Here is a 15,000-nt window from a genome sequence, read left to right as displayed (position 1 = left end):
GTGTTTGTCTGTCTGTGATGTGTGTGTGTGTGTGTGTTCAGCATCATGCAGAGAGCAGAGAAAACCCACTCACCCCAGGTAAGAGGCTCACATTCACCTGTGTTGTGCTGTTTATGTGTGTTTATATATATATATATATATATATATATATATATATATATATATATATATATATATATTTGTGTGCATTATCTGTGCTCCCATTAGTGTGTGTGTGTGTGTGTGTGTTTGCGCGCGCACGCATATGTGAGAGATATTGCGAGTGTATGTATGTGTGTGAACAAATGTGAGCATGTGTACTTGTGTGAGATACAGAGAGAGAGATAGAGTGTGTTTGTGTGTGTGTGTCTGTGTCCTTATGTGTGCGCGCATTTGTTTATGTGTGTTTATATGTATATATAAGTAATATCACACGAGCAGCAGTGCGATATGGCTGTATATCGGCACTGGTGGGAGGCGTACGTGCGAGTGCCTTAGTGTCCCACTAGTGACGATATGCAGCCATATCGCACTGCTACTCGTGTGCTATTGCGTTTATACAACAGTTTGACGGCATAATCGTGTATACAAAAACGAAAACCAAACACAGAGTCTCAAAAACCCTTTTGTGTGAGGAACTACTTTCTTCCGCCATTCGTGCACATCTGCAGTTGACGTCAAAACAGCAGAAACCAATACTAATTCACTAACTTCACTGTAGAGCTAGTGTTTGAATGATTCTTTAGCGTAATGTCTAAAGTGATGACAAAGCAGGTGATTTAACGAATATGAGGCTGAACTGCATGAAATGTCATCAGTCTACAGAGATTAACCAGTATTTCTCTGTTACAATCGGAATATCACAATTATTATCCCCAGAAAAAAGCCAGAGCAAAGCCAACATCACCAGATTACTGTTGTGTTTGGGATAAGGAAAAACACTAAACACATGCGGGCATTTCTCCTTTCTTTCTTTTTACTGAACTCGTCTGCAGTAACGAAAACAGGAGACACATTAGAAATAAACAGATGCCCAACCAAAGAGTAGCTCGGAGTTATACATAGATTGACCAACACAAAATACGACAGGCTAATGGCCATCGACGCACTCTCTCAGAAATTATAATTGAATTTTATTCATAAACTAATTTGGGGAGGATCACATGCTTACGACTGACCACAGCTGGTTATTCATTACCAAATTCATGATTCACCAATCAGACGATTGCTATGTCACTATAAATACCCTAAGTTCAATACCACAGCCATCTTCATTTTGAAGAATCCCCCCCTACTCCTCCTTCTTTCCTAGATTGGTGGCACGGTGGTTCAGTGGTTAGTACTGTTACCTCATAGCAAGAAAGTCACCTGTTCTAGTCCTTACTAGGCCAGCCAATGTTTCTGTGCGGAGTTCTCCCAGTGCTCATGTGGGTTTCCCCTGAGTTCCCCGGTTTCCTTCCTCCGTCCAAAAACCTGCAACTTAAGATAACCGACTAATACAAATCCGCACCATAGACATGCTCCTAGTAAGTAGTTATCTCTTAAGGGCAATCACTGTCTGTTCATTAGCTACTACAGCAGGGGAGTACTCCAGATCTACCTAAACTCAAACTCCCCTCTCACCCTGCAAATGGGGGGGGGGCCCGGGCTCAGGGATCTTATGAGCTTAGGGCTCTCTCAGGACAGCATGCCAAACAAGCTTCATAATCAATCATCAGCTAAGTGTGAACTCTTGAAATATTTTAAAATAGGCATCATACTTAAATAAACTGCATAGTTGCAATCTAACCAACTACATTCTCACCTAAAAAGCATTAAAAGTACATTATGTTGCCCAACTGCAGCAATATTTGTCAAAGTGTAGAGTGTCCTCTGCTTGTTGCTGTATGTCGGCGGAGTAGTACACAAGGGTGAAGAGGCCGTACGAGGGCTGTTATTTGCAGAATATTGCTCGGCTTTCAGCCAATCAGAGATCGAAAACCAGACAGAATTGTTTTATGTATATAACTATGGACTATGAAGAGAATGGGATGCACTACATACTGTTTTAATAGATTTTAATAGACTTTTTAATAAAATTTTTTAACAGATTTAATAGACACAGGAGCCAACAATAAATGCTTCCAACCCAGGCTCATTGTGGAAACGTAGCCCCGCGGACGTTTCTGCTGACCTCGAAATACGTCCCGGGAGGTACGTATTCGAGCAGTTTTTGTTTTCGTGGATCCGCGAGAGGCCGCTGTGCGCGCTTTTTCGCATCTCGAGCGCCTCTCGATTCGCGCCCGCGCTGTGGAGCGACCGTCCGTCCGACTGGCTGGCTGAAAGACTGTATGATCGACCGACCCGACCGCCCTCCTTTTCTTCCTCCTCCTTCTTCCCTAAACCCAAGTGACGGTTTGCAAAAGCCGTCCATAAAAACAAAAAAAAACAAAAGCCCTCGTCTTTGATTTCGACCGCGTTTTCTGATCCCGCCTCGTTCTCGCCCTTATTTTTTGGATTCTGTTTTTCATCTTACCTGATTTCTGGAACCGCTTTTCCCCAGACCCGATCCCGGTCATCCCCGCGGCCGGCTCCTCCTCCTCCGGGCCTCCGCTCCGCCGACGTAACGCTGCGAGCTAAGCGGACAAACTGGTTGCAGCGGGAAAGCCCTCCACACGGAGGCAAGCCAGCGAGCGCGAAGAGGAGGAGCGGAGAGGCGCCACACCGCCCCGCAGCGTTCGCTCGAGAAAAACTAAACGCGGCCATACGTACCTCCCGCCACGTAAATCGCGGGGAAACGTCCGCGGGGCTACGTTTCCAGAATGAGCTTGGGTTGAATGCTTCCCGCTCTTTCAGAGTGTAGTATTTGATATAGTCAAATGGCTTCTATATAATGGATATTTCATTCAGGAAGTGATGTGCAGGCGTTATCTATTAATACAAAATAAACTGACAGAATAAGGCATTAATGAAAATATGTATCGTATTTTCAATAAAGTACTATACTATGCTAGTTTTGGGCCTATAGTTTGACCTTTTGTCTGTTAAAACGCCTCAGTTGCTCATTCTGTTCACGTCTGAGAGCAGCAGGAGCGCCAGTGACTTTATAAACACTCGCAACATTCAGCACAGCAAAAATGCTCACACACTCTTTCATCTCAGCGTGCTTATTACATTCTGCTACTGACATTTCTGCTCCTACAGTGTGTTTAAATGCATTATTTAAATTCACAGATGACTAAGACTCTTGCGGATACGCATGTAGCATGGTCTGTAGATGATGATAAATGTAGGATCTGATCACATCAAGCTGGGCTGTCTGGTTAATTGGCTCATTAGTAATTAGTGTGTTCTCAGCCTCAGCGATGATGATGGTAAAATATTCAGATCTGCATCTCTAATGGAGGATTAGCATAAAGTGATTCAGCTCTGCTTCTGCCTTAGTTGTGTTTCCATTATATTAAAGTGTGTGTGCATGCATGTGTGCATCTATAAGTGTGCGCATATGTGTGTGCACATGCCTGATTGTGTACTTGTGTGTGCGTTCATGTTTGTTTGCTTGCATGTGTACATATGAGTGTGTGCATGCATGTATAAGTGCATGTGTGTTTGTGTGCACCTATGCATGTGTGTGCATGTCAGCGTGCATGCATAGATCTATGTGTGCATATATATGTGTGCATGTGTGTCCGTGTGTGCATGTGTGTGGAAATGAATCAACATGTTTTACACGGCGGATCGATCTTGTGCAGATTTGAACATGCATTTAATGCTCTGCACAAACACATCATCAGCGGTGCTTTGGTTAAGCTCATCGCAGAGCTTTAGTCGGTGGTAGTGCAGATAAACAGTATCAGTTCAATGCTTTGTATTAATCGTATGCTTTTAGTTATGTTGTTACACCACTAGAGGGAGCAGTGGACAATGATAAGTGCAATATGTGTTCAAGTTTTCAAACAGGAGGGCAAAAATATGACTTTGTTGTTGTTGTACTTTGTATTTTTAATATCTCAAATCAAAATTCGGACTATTTTACGAACATGAATCCAAACTGCGTTCAATATGTTGTTTTAAAATAGAAAATACTTTAACAGATGCGAAATAAACAGTTGAAGTCAGAATTATTAGTCCCCTTTGAATTTGTTTTCTTTTTTAAATATTTGCCAAATGATGTTGAACAGATTCAGGAAATTTTCACAGTATGTCTGATAATATTTTTTCTTCTGGAGAAAGTCTTAATTGTTTTATTTCGGCTAGAATAAAAGCAGTTTTCAATTTTTTAAGCACTATTTTAAGGTCAATATTATTAGCCCCTTTAAACTATATATTTTTTCGAAATATTTTAAAAAGAAAAAAAAATCTAAGGGGGCTAATAATTCTGACTTCAATTGTATATGTGTGTATTATATATGTGATACACACAGATGCATAGAAACAACTATTTTGTTTCTAAGATATTTCTTGGTAAATGTATATTTAATTTGCATCGTATACATAAATACTGTATATATAAATATAAATAAACATTTTCTCAAGTATGTGCATGTATGTGTGAAATAATGCATGCATGTGTGTGTAATAATAAACATACATAGTACACACACTTAAGTTATGTCAAAACACATTTTATTTTGGATGTGATTAATCGTGAGTAATTATTGCTCAGCACTATTAATACAATTAATTTTTTTAAATGAAATAATAATAATAATAATAAATTTTTAAATAATTATTTATTAATAATAAATCATGATTTAGTTAGTTTAATTTTTTATAATTATTAATTTTACTACTAATAATTATAAAACCTGATTGTTTTATAAGTAAACATTTAAACACATACGCATTTGTTTTCATCTTCTGTGCTGTTGTTGTTTTTCTGCAGTTGCCTTAATGCCCAGTGACGATGCGGCTTTTCTGACCCCGGCCAAAATGAGTCAGAAAGGGAAGGAGGCGGGGCTACACACGCCCAATAAAGACCAGCTTACAAGCCCCTCCCTCAGCCCGGGCATCAGCTATTCCCACGGTAAAACAATTACCACCACATTACACACACACTTCTACATCTGATCCCAGATCTGAACGGTTCACAACAGAAAAGTGCTTTCATTGGTGGAAAATGCTTCTAAATAGAGTAACACTTTAGTTTATGTCACAATTCATGCTGTTACCTACTGGCTTATTATTAAGATATGAAGTGTTTATTAGTAAGTATAAAGTATGAACCTATTCTGCATCTCTAATCCTACCCAAAACCCTAAACCCAGCTACTTCTACCTTAACAAACTATTAATAAACAGCTAATTAAGAGTTTATTAAGCTAGTATTGTTAGTTAATGGTTTGTTAATATCGTGAAATATAACTTAAACTGAGGTGTTACCTTATTTTGGGCTGAAAGGTTTTGAAAACTGAGCTTTTGGTTTATTCATTTGGATTTCTGTGTTGACTAGGAGTTATTTTTTATGTAATGTTTGATTTATGCCACTAGAGGGTGCTAAAATGTCATGTTGAAAGGAAGGTTTCCAGGAATATGTGAAATACTTTCAAGGAATGTGACAATTATAGCTTGGAAATCACTACAAAAACTAAAAAAATAAATAAATAAATAAACCAAAAAAATAAATAATTAAAAATAATATATATATATATATATTATATATAACAGCCTAATTTTGGTTATTCTTTGGATCAGCGGTTATGCATTGAGTTGCTTTTTTATTGATTTTAATTTATGTCTAGAAATATAATTATTAGTTCTGATGTATTATATTTAAGCATTTTCAAAGAGCATTATGCATTTGTGTAGTTTTAATTTTATAAATGACATGTCTGATAACATTGTTCATGTTTAGAAAGTGTAGTTAATCAATTCATGTGATCATATATAATATATAATTTCATGCATTTATGTAATAATAATAATAATAATAATAATAATAATTGTATTTATATAAAATAATATTAAATATAATAAGTCAGAATATGTGCAATACTTTCCAGAAATGTTAGAATTATAGTTTGGAAAGAAACAAACAACAACCTACTTTTGGTTATTCTTTTTATGTTTTAACATGTTAATTAGTGACATGTCTGATAACATTGTTCATGTTTAGAAAGTCTAGTTAATCAATTCATGTTATCATATATAATATATAAGTTCATGCATTTATATAATGATAATAACAGTAGTTGTATTTATTCATATATTAATATTAAATATAATAATTCAGAATATGTGCAATACTTTTAAGGAATGTGACAATTATAGTTTGGAAGTCACCACAAAATTAACAAGAAACAAACAGCAAGCTACTTTTGGTTATTCTTTGGATCAGCAGTTATGCATTGAGTTGATTTTATATTTTTTATAAAAATATACATATTAATTTTGATCTATAATTATATATAAGCACTTTTTTCAACAATATGGAGTTGTGTAGTTTCAAATATATGTCGGATAACTTTCATGTTTAGAAAGTGTAATTAATAATAATTGTAATTTTAATTGTTTATTATATACATATATATATATATATATATATATATATATATATATATATATATATATATATATATATAGATATATATATATATATATATGTGTTATTAATTTTTTAGATTATAAATATTATTAATTATATATATATATATATATATATATATATATATATATATATATATATATATATATATATATATATATATATATATATATGAGCAATATCACACAAGTAGCAGTGCTTTATGGCTGTAAATGTCGGCAGAGGCCTGCTGTTGGCCAAAGGCTGCAGGCCGAGTGCCTTGGTGCCCCCCACTAGTGACGATATACAGCAATATCACACTGCTACAAGTCTCAAAAACACTTTTGGACGAGGATCTACTTTCCTCTGCCGTTCATGCACATCTGCAGCTGACGTCAGAACAGCAGAAACCGTTGCTACTTAACAAACATCACTGTAGAGCTAGTATTTGAATGATTCTCTAGCGTAATGTCTAAAGTGATGACACAGCAGGTGATTTTGCTCACATTTTAGGATTATAATGCTGAACAGCATGAAGTGCCATGCGTCTACAGAGATTTCCCAGGATTGAAACCTTGAAAAAGCCAAAGCAGAGTAAACACTAGCAGTTTCTGTGGTATAAATACAGCAATACATGATCGACTTAGAATGTCACTTAGAATATCATCAAACACACACACACACCAACACATATATTGATAAACATGTACAGTAGATGTCAAACTGTGTGTGTGTGTGTATGTATATATGTATATATATATATATATATATATATATATATATATATATATATATATATATATATATATATATATATATATACATACATACACACACACAAATATATATATATATATAAACTTAAAATAAATATATAATGCAAAAATGGTTATATATGTGTGCATATGCACACATCCGCACACACAAATCTTTACACATCTCTCACATCTGCATGTCAGTTATTAATGTCAGAGGATTTGGCTTTCATAGTGATGACTTTAATCTGATTAAATGCATCATCACAGGCCGGTTTATAGAGCTTGTCGCAGTTCCTGATTCATGCGCTCTTGTTTAAAGCGTCATACATGTGCGTAAGCGCGTGTGTTTTTATTCTTCGGCAAGGCTAGACATGAAAACCGCCCGCAGTCAAAACCTTTCAGTGCCTTCGGACCCCTTGCATCTCCACAGGTCTCCATAGCAACAGCAACCCTTTTGAAAGCCCATTCAGCCTCTGCTTTATCCGTCCAGCATGAATCACAGTGTTTTGGGTGTGTTCAGAGAGAAAGTTTCATCTCGCGGATAGACTTGAGATGATAACCGGTTTCGAGTTTTACAGCGATTTGGAAAAGCTAAGGTTTTAAAACAGAGGTTTTATAAGATCGAGAGTCAAAGTGGTAGAGCATTGGTAAGTTGTCCAATGGAGTAGGTCGAATAGGTTTTACATCAGTGATGCCTGGGTAAGACTTTAGGGTACATTTTGCTCAAACTAAGTATAAATGTTTCTTAAAATAAAATATATTGTGTTCAATGGAGGGAAAAGGTGTTGTTTTTCACCTAGACATCTGAAAAAGAGCATATTTCAAAGCACAATACTGTGATATTTTAATCCACAGTTATCATACCGTCAGAATGTTATGCCTAGTCGCAGATGTGGGCCACGTTTCACTCAATTATTCAGTGCCGTGAGCAGCAACCTGACACCGACTGTGCCGCCGCTTTCTCCCGGTGAGAACACACCCGGAATAGCATCAGTATGGCAAGTGATATGCGCACAAATCCTCTTTAGTGGCCTTCCTTTCTAGCAGGCCTGGATTAAATGGATTATAGCCGTCAGTAAACGGGGTTAAAATGCACAGCATGCAGCTCAGCCAATCAGAAGCTGCTGCACCTAAAGGATCCATCCCTGTGGCCAATCAGCCGCAGGGTGATTTGCATAAGTGATGTCAGCATGCATTCATTCCATCCACTGTCTAGGAATATCATGGCGGTTCTGTGGGATAATGATTGTTTGATTATAAATCAGGACGGTTGGACGTAAAACTTCTTTTCTTTTGCATGAATATCTTGTGTGTTAATCTTCCTGCGCACAAGGCAAGTACATCCACTTGTAATGCTTAGATTGTGTGTGCTTAGTAGAGGACGAGATTTTTGCTTCCTCCTTCATCTGGTGAGAACAGAATTAAAGCCATAGGTTGTGGTAAATTAGGACATCAAGTTGGCGTGGAAACAATTTACACTCAGAATATGCTGCAAAATATATGAAGAGATGTTCAATTTAGGGGTAGTTCACACAAAAATGACCATTCTGTCATTGTTTAATCTCACTTCACTGGAGTTTCTTTCTTCTGTTAAATACTAAAGAAGATATTTTGAGAAATGCTGACATCTTCCATGGTAATCTTTTTTGTTGTGATGGAAGTCAACCAGCATTCTTCGAAATATCTACTTTTGTGTCGATGAAAGAAATAAATATTTAAAACCACAAGAAGGAGAATAAACAATGAGGAACTCATTTTTAGGTGAACTATTCCTTAAAAACATTTATTTTATTTAGTTAAACTTTCTATAGTCATGTTGACAGTTTTTGTGTGCATCAGACTGGTTTCTTCAGGATACTGGTTGTTTGGATGGTTTGTTTAAAGGGATAGTTCACTCAAAAATAAAAAATCTGTCATCATTTTCATCACCCTTCATGTGTAAATCAAAGTTTCTTTTCCTCTGTTGAACCGTTAGAACATATTTTAAAGAAAGCTGTAACAATTGACTTCCACAGTATTTGTTTCTCCTACTATGGAAGTCAGTGGTTACAGGTTTTCAGCATTCTTCAAAGCATCTTCTTTTGTGTTCATCAAAAGAAAGAAACTTCTAAATTGAGGGTGAGTAAACATGTTTAAATGTTCATTTTTAGGTGAACTGTCCTTTTAAACATCTCATTTTGAAGTAGAAACCTGGGTTTTTTCTTTATTTTGCGTAATCATGTTGACAGTGGTGTTTGTGTGCATCAGATTTCTTCAGGATACTGGTTGTTTGGATGGTTTAAGGGATAGTTCACTCAAAAAAGAAAATTCTGTCATCATTTACTCACCCTTCACCTGTAAATAAAAAGTTTTTTTCCCTTCTGTTGAACCGTAAGAAGACATTCTGAAGAACACTTTAACCATCTACTTCCTAAGTATTTGTTTCTTCTACTATAGAAGTCAATGGTTACAGGTTTTCAGCATTCTTCAAAACATCTTCTTTTGTGTTCATGAGAAGAAAGATAGTCACAAACAACTTGAGGGTGAATAAACTTGTTTAAATGTTCATTTTTAGGTGAACTGTCCCTTTAAACATCTCATTTTTAACTTTGCATAATCTTGTTGACAGTGGTGTTTGTGTGCATCAGACTGGTTTCTTCAGGATAGAGGTTGTTTGGATGGTTTGTTTAAGGGATAGTTCACTCCAAAATGAATATTCTGTCATCATTTACTCACCCTTTACTTGTGAATTGAAGTTTCTTTCCTTTATTGGATGTGAAAGAAGATATTTAAAAGAAAGCTGAAAACCTGTAATCATTGGCTTCCACAGTATTGGTTACAGGTTTTCAGCATTCTTCAAAACATCTTATTTTGTGTTCAAGAGACGAAAGATAGTCACAATCAACTTGAGGGTGAGTAAAAGTGTTTAAATGTCCATTTTTAGGAGAACTGACCTTTTAAACATCTCATTTTGAAGTATAACTTTGCATAATCATGTTGACAGTGGTGTTTGTGTGCATCAGACTGGTTTCTTCAGGATACTGGTTGTTTGGATGGTTTGTTTAAGGGATAGGTCACTCCAAAATGAATATTTTGTCATCATTTACTCACCCTTCACCTGTAAATCAAAGTTTTTTTCTTCTGCTGAATCATAAGAAGACATTGTGAAGAATGCTTTAACCATTTACTTTCTCAGTATTTGTTTCTACTATGGAAGTCAATGGTTACAGGTTTTCAGCATTCTTCAAAACATCTTCTTTTGTGTTCATGAGAAGAAAGATAGTCACAAACAACTTGAGGGTGAGTAAATGTGTTTAAATGTTCATTTGTAGGTGAACTGTCCTTTATTAAACATCTCGTTTTGAAGTAGAAAAACCAAGATATTTTACTTTGCGTAATCATGTTGACAGTGGTGTTTGTGTGCATCAAACTAGTTTCTTCAGGATAGAGGTAGTTTAGATGGTTTGTTTAAGGGATAGTTCACTCAAAAATGTATATTCTATCGTAATTTCACCCTTCACTTGTAAATCGAAAATGTAAATTGAACACAAAAGAAGATATTTTGAAGAATGGAAACCTGTAACCATTGACCTACCCAGTATTTGTTACTTTCACTATGGAAGCCAATGGTTACAGGTTTTCAGCATTCTTTAAAACATCTTCTTAGCAGAAAAAGAACTCATAAACAACTTAAGTGTGAGTAAACATGTTTAATTGTTCATTTTTGTGTGAACTGTCTCTTTAACGGTGCTCTGAGGTCTGACTCATAAAGCTTATTTGTTAGGATGGTAATCCAGGCTCATAGCCAGGTTGCATAAGGCTTCTAGTGGCTTCCAAAGCACCTGTAGTGCATTCAGCAGATCTCCAGCACATGCTGTCGGGAAGCATCAGGTCTGCTGCTTTTGCTTATTTTAGTACTGGCTGGAGTCTTATTTTTGATCTTCTTTGTTTAGGTTCAGTCAAGTGTCAGGAGCTGCAGCTTGGGATGCTTTTAAAGCAGTGCTGGGGTTGTTGACATGCATGCAGCATTACTTTTGTAAATAAATTCAGCATCTTTTATATCTTTTGAATTCAGTTTTAGGGATGCATGCATTAGTTATTATTAGCAGTTTTTTATTTATTTATTAGTGTTGATCAATATTGCATACGCTATCTGACTAGGTCTTGTCCAACTTTTAGGAACAACAAATAATAACTGGACTTCTAGTTGATCATTTGGCATCAAAAGTGGCTTATATGAAAGGCAAAGGCCTCTAGATTACACTTATTTGACCAAAATAAAATATGATCATGCCTGATATTTAATTATTTAATTAGGACAGTAAGGTCTGACTTTGCTTAGACAAAAGTCTCATCACTGAACAGAAATAATGTACAGTATAGGATATAAAGTCATGCTGCAGTGGAGACAGAATGAATATTGTGTCTGACTCCATCATAAGCTTGGAGGACTGCATCCATACATCTCTGCAATGACTCAAATCACTGATTATTAAAGTCATCTGGAATTTCAAAGAAAGCATTCTTGCAGGACTCCCAGAGCTCATCATCAATCTTTAGATTCATCACCATTGCCTCCTACTTCATCTTACTGCAGACACACTCAATAATGTTCATATCTGGTGACTGTGCTGGCCAATCCTGGAGCACCTTGACCTTCGTTGCTTTCTGGAGCTTTGATGTGGAGGCTGAAGTATAAGAAGGAGCGCTATCCTGCTGGAGAATTTGCCCTCTCCTGTGGTTTGTAATGTAATGGGCAGCACAAATGTCTTGATTCCTCAGGCTGTGCACTCTGCAGATCTCTCGCACACCTCAATACTGAATATAACCCCAAACCATGATTTTTCCTTCACCAAACTTGACTGATTTCTGTGAGAATCTTGAGTTCATGCTGGTTCCAGTAGGTCTTCTGCAGTATTTGTGATGATTGGGATGCAGCTCAACAGAAGATCACTCAGATCAATTCTGACACTTTTCCAAATGATCAACTAGAAGTCAAGTTATTATGTGTAGTCTTACAACTAGCATCCACGACAAGACTTTTGTCAGGCAGTGTATATCAGCTGATATTAGATGTGCATGTTCTTTAATTCTATTTGTTTATTTAAATAATCGTACACATACTATCTAATGCATATTGTTATTATTATTATCATCATTATTATTAATAAATAAAGATCTAAAACAGAAATATAAAAAATATTAATCAAACCAACAGCAATGTATAATTAAATAACACTAGCTTATTATACTACTTATGGTCATAAGTATATTTGTCAAAGGCATTCAAACTTTTGTGTTGGATATCAGTATCCATCATCCTCTCTTGGTATCATTAACTAGTCGACTGCTAAAGTGATTCGCCACAAACACAGTCGGTCAATTATCTGAGTGGTCTGAGTCATTAACTGCTCAGCTGCTGACACGAGTTCAGTTTAACCTGCTCATTTAGGGAAGTGGGAAACAGTTCAAACCGTAAGTGTAACGTCTCACCTGCTCGGGTTACTACACAGACACACACACACACAGATACTGTGACACTGCAAGACTGCTGCGCAAATGAACAGTAAAACCTGATTATGAGACAAACTGTAAAAAATGGCCGTGATTTCAACGGTAAAAAAACTGTAAAAATGCTACTGTAACAATCCGTAGCCTGGTTTAATAGTATGTTTCCGTAATATATACTGCAAATATCAGTAAACTGACTTTCCCAGAATTCCCTGCATGGCACATCACTTTTTATGCTTTTTGTTGACATTGATATGGAGATTATTAGAGACATTAGAGATTTATGGTACATCTAATGTTGATAAAAAATGTTGATTTCATGACTTTAATTGTACGCGTGTTACCATACTGGTGTTTAGTAGCTGTGTGAATGACACTGAGCTCCTTCTATTCACTTTTCTGTTTGTGATGAGCATTGGCTCATTATGTCACTTTCTTATCACCACCTGCATATGGCTGTTAACGTGTCTATCTGTGTAACAAAAGATGTGTAGATATTGGTAATTCAAAATACAGACATATTACATCTATAAATAATGAAATACGGTAGTTTACTGTAAAAATGAGAAATTGTTATTTATTTAATTTATTTTTTTATTATTTTTTTATTTAATATTTTTTATAATTTATTCATTTTATTTACATAATTGTTTTTATTTATTTGATCATTATTTTGTTATTATCATGAGTGTTTTTTTTTTTCTTTCTTTAAATGATAAAGGTAATTTCAACTTATATTGAGGGTAGGGGTGGGAATAATATCTGTTTAAATTTCTCTGTAAAGATACTTTGTTATATCTGAAAAGTTTAATAAACAAATTTAAAAAAAAATGAGATTACTTTTACGGTTTGTACCGTATTTTTTACGGTAAACTACTGACAACCACAGCTGCCGTTTTTTTACCGTAAATTTTACAGATTTATTTTTTACAGTGTAGTGTGATTTGTTTTTTTTCAATGACAATTAAAGGTGAAACTTATATAACTTAAAATAAGAGGTAAAACCCAAATATAAACATTAATATTTGTCTTTCCAAAGCAGTAAAACATTCATTCATCTTTGACATGCAAATGAAGATATTTCAGACGAAATCGGAGAGCTCTCAGATCCTCAATAGACAGCAAAAGTCCTTAAACATTCAAGAAAATAGCAAGAAACATCCTTAAAACAATTCTCCTGTGATTCTGCAGTTATGTCAGGAATACTTTTGTGTGCACAAAAAAAAAACACAGCAATAATGAATGACATTAATCAACAATGTCTTCTCTTCAATTGATCTAATAAACCGAGCTCAGCCTCCAGACCTGTGAGGGTGTTAAAGTGGGCTTATTTCCACCATCACTGGCTGAAAGACCATCAGCTGCTGTGCTTGGTTGTGCTGGGTGACTTTACAGATTACCAGCAGAGATCCCCGCTACTGACTTGCCTCTCATACCACTTCATTCAGAGACAAAATCAGCCTTTAAAGCCTCTCTTTAAAATATGTGACTAAGAAATAGCTATTAACTTTTTTTTTTGGTGGGGCCAGTGAAAACTTTGGCAGGGCAAGTTAAAATCTCAACCACTGGCATGATCGGCCCAGTAGAAAAAATCTTTAGCGTTGAACCCTAGTTCCAGGCTTGTTCCTCCAGGAGAAGGCCTCGGGGGAGACCCAGGACACGCTGGAGGGACTATGTCTCTTGGCTGGCCTGGAAACGTTTCTAGTATATCTAGTAAAAGCTTGATTAGCTGCTTTGATTAGGGTTTGACTCTCCAGGACACCGACCCTCCAGGACACTATCCCTTTAACATGAACTGACAATGACTTTATCATCATTGACTTACATTAGCAGAGATGAATAAATACTGTAATAAATGGAAAGTTCATTGTTTGTTCATGTTAGTAAATATGTTAACTAGCATCAACTAGTTCAACCTTATCATAAAGTGCTACTTCCTGTCACAATAATGAAGAAAAAAGACATGAATAATGAAGAAATCGTTGAGAGATGGGTTGGCGGATGGAGAGATGGACAGATGAGAGCTCAGCCTGGTTTTGAGCTCCTTTAATCGCTGCATAAATGAAGCGTCACGTCCATTCAGAACAGGATAATGAGCAATAGGTTTTGAATTATACATCCACCAGAGCATCGTAATTAGTTATGTTAATTAGAGCATCATTCAACTCCATCCTGCAGTCTCATCCGTTTGGCGCTCCTGCTTCTTTTTGGTAAGGCTGTTGCCTAGCAACTTCAGAGTGACATCAGCGGACTCTGGGAGTAATGCATGAAT

The 15,000-nt window shown here is 36.1% G+C and overlaps 1 protein-coding gene across 7 annotated transcripts in view; it reads left to right on the top strand.

The window, feature by feature from the left end:
- The window catches only part of osbpl8 (oxysterol binding protein-like 8), a 95,437-nt gene that overhangs the window by 35,599 nt on the left and 44,838 nt on the right, over nucleotides 1–15,000 (top strand). For 2 of the 7 annotated variants that reach the window (XM_087247792.2, XM_087247791.2), the window contains exons 3-4: nucleotides 42–78; nucleotides 4,844–4,984. In XM_087247792.2, the coding sequence (XP_087103918.1) occupies nucleotides 42–78; nucleotides 4,844–4,984 (178 nt within the window). Of the gene's footprint in view, nucleotides 1–41; nucleotides 79–4,843; nucleotides 4,985–8,230; nucleotides 8,572–15,000 lie in introns of those variants that run through there. The other 5 variants (XM_087247798.2, XM_087247795.2, XM_087247797.2 and 2 more) reach the window with 3 other exon arrangements.

The sequence above is a fragment of the Danio rerio genome, chromosome 4, assembly GCF_052040795.2.
Source record: "Danio rerio strain M-AB ecotype USA chromosome 4, GRCz13ab, whole genome shotgun sequence".
Classification (NCBI taxonomy): Eukaryota; Metazoa; Chordata; class Actinopteri; order Cypriniformes; family Danionidae; genus Danio; species Danio rerio.
This window is presented reverse-complemented; position numbering and strand designations above follow the sequence as displayed.